The sequence below is a fragment of the Haliaeetus leucocephalus genome, unplaced genomic scaffold (genome assembly GCF_000737465.1).
Source record: "Haliaeetus leucocephalus isolate CR32 unplaced genomic scaffold, Haliaeetus_leucocephalus-4.0 Scaffold526, whole genome shotgun sequence".
Lineage (NCBI taxonomy): Eukaryota > Metazoa > Chordata > Aves > Accipitriformes > Accipitridae > Haliaeetus > Haliaeetus leucocephalus.
In genome coordinates this window covers 2586505-2591915 of record NW_010972962.1, presented here as the reverse complement: position 1 = coordinate 2591915, position 5411 = coordinate 2586505, and the positions used below count along the sequence as shown (strand labels likewise).

Below are 5411 nucleotides of genomic sequence, written 5' to 3'. Positions count from 1 at the left end.
CGCGCTGGGGAAGGCGGCTGCCCGCCCGGCTGCCCGCCCGGCTGCCCGCCCGGCGGCCGGAGCGAAAGTTTTCCCGAAGGCGAGCGGCCAGAGGACGGCAGCGGCTCGCCGCGCTGCCTGTCCCGTCGGCCCTCGGCCGGGAGCGTCCGGCGAGTGAACGCGCTAGGCAGGTGAGGGTTTATTTCTGATGGCTGCAAATATACGTGAAGGTGCGCGGTGGAGTTCTCCCGTAGCGCGAAGGGAAACGAAAAGTATTTTGTTTGGAGAACCTCCGGCAAACCGCATGTCATTTGTCATATCTGATTTATTACCCACAGGATCACATTACAGGGGAATTTCGAATCCTGTAACAACATCCAAGATCACATACTTTAAAAGGAAATATGTGGAAGAGGAGGATTTTCATCCACCGCTCAGCAGCTGTACACATAAAGTATGTTTTCTAATAGTCATTATTTTTTACCCCGAGTTTCAGATGCTTAGTAACACTCGATTGACCCATTTCCACGAGGCTGAAATACTCTGCTGAATTAAGAGAGTGATCCAGCTGTTTGCTCAGAAACAAATAGTTGTCACTTGTTCACATTTATTGTTTTATTGTCATCGAATTGCTTAAGAAGCAAAGGCGTTTCTTCATTTATAACAACTGTAAATGGAAACGCTGAGAATAACTTTTTTTCAGATTGTTTTGTTCTTAGCTAGTTTATGTCATGCCTACAGAAACAGCTCCATAGCAGCATTTGAACAGCAGAAAGGAAGAACATAAATAAAAAGGGCCCATGACTCCCCCGCTCATTCAAAACTTTTTCCAGGGGAGAAGACAGTAATAAGTTCCATGTACCCCAAATGGGTTACAGATCTGCTAGAAAAACACAATGACTTGGAAAGTGAGTACAAGCTCCTTCAGTATTTAATCCTGTTTATTAAAAAGCTCATAACTCCAAAAGAACAGGTTAGTAAATGAAAGATTATTATTTTTTTTTCTCTTATGAAAGCTGTCAGGGGAGGGATTAGAGCAAACATTTCCCAGGCCAATGAATACATAAATTGAAATCTAACTTTTTTTTTTTAATGAGAGATTTTAGGGTCTTGTTCATTAAGGACTCAGTCCTGTAAGGAACTGAATGCCTGGAGTGATGTGCTTAAGGATAGCTCATGCCTTGAGACACCATCCTTACCTTGCTGGGATCATACCTGGTCCATGGTAGTCCAGTGCTACTCATGTACTGTTGGCAGCAGAGAGGACACAATATAATCTGATTAAAGCACAGCTTATGGGAGGCAATAGTACCACAAGAGCCCCAGCGACAGAAAGCTAAAACAGATCAAGATGCAGAGCAAGTTTATGTGTTATCTTTACCTGCATCGCAGAGGCAGGCTTCTGAGACGCGAGGGGAACCGAGTGCCTCATCCCTACAAGGGACACTGGGCAGGGAGGTCTGCCCAGTGGGCTTCTTTTTCCCTGGACGGATTTCCACAGAGGAGAAGCGAGCAGTAACGCCGAGCTCGCTTCCCAAGGACCTTAGAGTAGCTGAAGGAATTTTCAGCTACAAATAGTGTTGGCTGGAAGTAAGTACCTGACTGGGAAGGTGAAAAACTGCCCCACCATTAATTCCAGAAGGCGTCCAGTCTGCTGCCAGAGCAATGAATAAATAGCACCGAGGGTGTTGAAAAATGTGCTCTAGTTAGTGAGTGTGTCTCCCACATGTCGCATCGGTCTCTGATTTCAGCCAGGTTTTTTCTTGGCTAGTTTGTTGGATTTTTGTATCAGTGATTATTTTCCTTGCAAAGAGGAGGAATAGTTACTCATCCTTTTTGAACAGCATAAGAACCAGTTGTAGAGGTATTGGTAAGAGACCTGTCCCAGACATTGTTTTGTGCTGTTGTAGAGGTGTATCATGGCAGAAACCCTGGGTCACCGTTTTCTTCTGTTCAGCACGAATGTGTTTTCTACTTTGCAGCACTGAGCTCTGGGGGAGGGAGGATGCCCACCAGGTTTCTTCTAATATCTTACACGTTTTTATACCTTTGCTGCCCAGTAAAGACAGAGTTATGTTCTGAGATTACTTGTCCTGTAGAGGGTATGACGGTAGGGCCCAGAGCCTCTCTCCAGAGGGCTGTTGGCAAACATTTGTAGTAGAAAGCCTTTGACAACTTGTTCCTACTGGTGGCCCTCCAGGACGTATCTCCAGGAGGATCACAGTTCAAGGCTTACTGGTTTGCTCCAGGCTTTTATGGCTTCACTGACTATTGCTGCAGCAGGTATAAAGGATGCAAATTAACCTATAGGCTTAATACGATTTAAAATGAGTCATTTATTATAGAAAATTACTCTCTCTAACAAAGAAGACCTTCAGCTGTGAACTCACATGAAAACACAGCCAATTTTTCTTTTTACGAGGCACTGTGCTGCTTCTAAGCCCTGCAGACAGGACCAGGCTGTGGAAAGAGCTAGAGGGCTGAGGAGAGCTGAATGGATGTGAAAAGCAGCTGTGCTTTAAGCTCTTTCAGTCTTCATAGCTACGACTTCCACTCTGCAAAAATGCTGTAACCATGTGGGAAAGGGAAGAATGATCAAGCCACAGATGGGGGGGATTTAGAGCAGTCTCCCTTTGTGCTGTGCTGCTCTCCTCCTACGCAAACCAAATTCTTACTAAAAATGAAAATTAGTTAATAGTGCTTACAGTAGCATGCATTGCCCCCTCTCTTATTTTGATTCCCAGGGTAGTGATTACAGCGCAGAATCCGGGGCCTCCCGGGGGCAGTAACCTGCTCATGCTGCCAGTGCTGAGAAAGGGAGTCCTGGAAGGACCATGGAAGGGAGAACAAATCTGTGGGCGTCGAGCCAGGATTTCTGCAAATCCCTATCCTCTCTTCGTTTCCTGACCTTGTCCCTGCCTATCTGCGTTCCCACCGGTCCTGTAGAGCGCAGGGTGTAGTATGCAGGCCAACAGCTGCTCTCCAGATGCTGTGATGCTTTGAGATGGGTTTCTCCCTGCCTCCCTCCCTGCATGCGCTTTTGTACACAACAGCAGTATAAGGGAGCTTGGCAAATGGAGCCCTCCTTGCTGGAGGGCCTCTTCCACTGGCAGTGGATGAAATGCTCCGACACTTGCTGCGTGAGGCGATGGCTGCTGGCTGCGTCTTGCAAACCTTGAGGCTGCAGGAGGGGACCTTCGCTTGGCTTCAGAGCTTTGTAGAAGCCCCGCAGGGGGTGGTGGAATTGGGTCCATTCACATCAAAAAGCCCCCAGCCATCACTGGAGCAAAACTGCACAACAATTTTATGTTCTAACCCCAAATGCAAATAAAGAGCCAGATGTGCGCATCTGGATTTTACTCTCCCATCCTGGATTCGTGCCCTGCGATTGCCTTTGTGGTGTAATGCTCAGCTACTTGCCTCCTAAACCTGGGTGAATGCTGTGGCCAAGAAAAAGCCCAACTACATGGGTGTGCAAAACAAAAAAACAGTTTTAGGCACCTCAGAAAGAGAATGAGAAAAGTAGTGGCACGGGGGGAATACTTTGCTTCATTTTCTTTCTCCTTGCCTGGAACAAAACCGGTTGCCTTCAGTTCCGTATCTTCTGTCTTTTGCATTTGCAGACAATCTCTGTGTTTGAGGAGCGGGCCCATATTCTTTACATGTCTTTGGAAAAGCTGAAATTCATTGATGATCCTGAAGTCTACCTGCGGAGATCTGTCCTCATCAACAATCTAATGAAGAGAATCCATGGAGAAATCATCATGCAGAACAACTGGTGCTTCTCCGCCTGCTCCTTCAGTGGCACCTCACCACAAGAATGGTTTGTGCCTCAGGACTGTCCGTATAGAAAACGCCTTCGGATGGCAAAGGAGGAGTACGAGAAGCTCCACACGTGCTGCTTCTATCAAGAGTGTGGCAGTCACTATTTAAATCTACCCTACTCTGTTACTGCTAGTACAGAAAATACTTCCTCCTCCTCCTCCCCCATTTCTTTGCCAAGCTGTTCCCAGCAGGGAGATTATGACATTGGCAGTGCCCCGTCTTACAGGAGTGATGACCAGATACCTGCTAATGAAATATTCATCACTAATGCCAGGTCTCACAGTAATCAGGAAAAGGCAAAATTTAATGACGAGAAAGGAGGTAATGAACCTGAGCGAGAGAGCATCGCCCTAAACTGTGAATCTGTAAGAGGCACCCATGCTCTTGAATGTAAAGGCAAGTTTTATGACTATTTTGAGACTGGATGTAATGACAAGAGCAACGTAAGTGAATCTTGGAAAAAATCCTTAAGGAAGAAGGAATCTTTACCAAGTAATAAAATGTGCTGCAGCAAAGGAAGTAAAATATGAGGCATCTTTCTTGCTCTGTTGAAGCATGCGCAGCATGTTTGTTTGTCTATCAAATTTTTATTTTGAATGGATTTTTTATAGTTTTCTACAAATGATACAATCATGCCACAAACAGTACATGTAGTTTTAAGTGACTGGAGTGCAGATTGCGTAAAGCGTCTCTATGATCTGCATCAGTGGGCTATTTATAAATATGGAGACTTCATAAAGAACGCAGTTGCGTTACTGCTTAGCACTATAGTCTCTACAGCTATGGTGTGGCTTTCGTTACTGAAAATACCAATCAGCCAGATGGGGAAAACATATCGTTTTATATATCCCCACCCCCAAGAAGTCTGCCATTAATTAAGAAGAACCTCCATTATGTTTACCAAGGAATTAGAAGTCTGGTAAACAAATTTTTGCTACCAGCAAGGGTGATGTGCTCCTTGTAACTCAGTATTTGTTCTGACAAAGGACTGTCTTCATGGACTGGGAATAAACCATCTTTACATTTCGTACTGATACTCTTGAATTCCTGGATTCAGCATCTTGTTCAACTGACAAAATAGGACATAGCATAAAGAAATAACCTGTTTATGGGATCTTAATCAGAAACACAACATGCAGCTCAAGTACTTGCATGTTTTCACCTCGGCTGTAATAACTAATGAGGCTTGTTGTTATACAGGGCAGGTTTTTTTTTGGTGCCTTACTTTTTGTCTTAATTTTTGCCAGCGTGAAAATTAAGTATAAATCAGTGATACAGCAGGGATTTAACCTAAACAGATAAAAAAAAAACAACCACCCACAGGGTGGATCAAATTATTAGAAACCTTTAACCTTTGAAGTACTGAGTTCAACTTCCTATTCAAACATCTCTGTTCTTCCTTTTTGATGCTCAATTGCTTTTTGATTTGCCATCCTTAGGAAGGGATTTAAGAAACAATAGAGAGATGTCTCTTGTAAACAAGCATTCGATGCTTGAGTGTTTCTATGGCAACTGTCTGTTGCTGGGGCTCTTTTTTTCCTTCTTCGTATAATGAAGTTCATGAACCAGTGGCATGTTTTATACTTTATTCTGTTTCGCATAATTTT

The 5411-nt window shown here is 44.4% G+C and overlaps 1 protein-coding gene across 1 annotated transcript in view; it reads left to right on the top strand.

The window, feature by feature from the left end:
* Positions 1–4838, top strand: part of SERTAD4 (SERTA domain containing 4) — a 15653-nt gene extending 10815 nt beyond the window's left edge. Inside the window, exons 2-3 of the mRNA XM_010576439.1 lie at positions 318–433; positions 3603–4838. Of these exons, the coding sequence (XP_010574741.1) occupies positions 318–433; positions 3603–4334 (848 nt within the window). The 3' untranslated portion in view covers positions 4335–4838. The remainder of the gene's footprint in view (positions 1–317; positions 434–3602) is intronic.
* Positions 4839–5411: the final 573 nt, after the last annotated feature.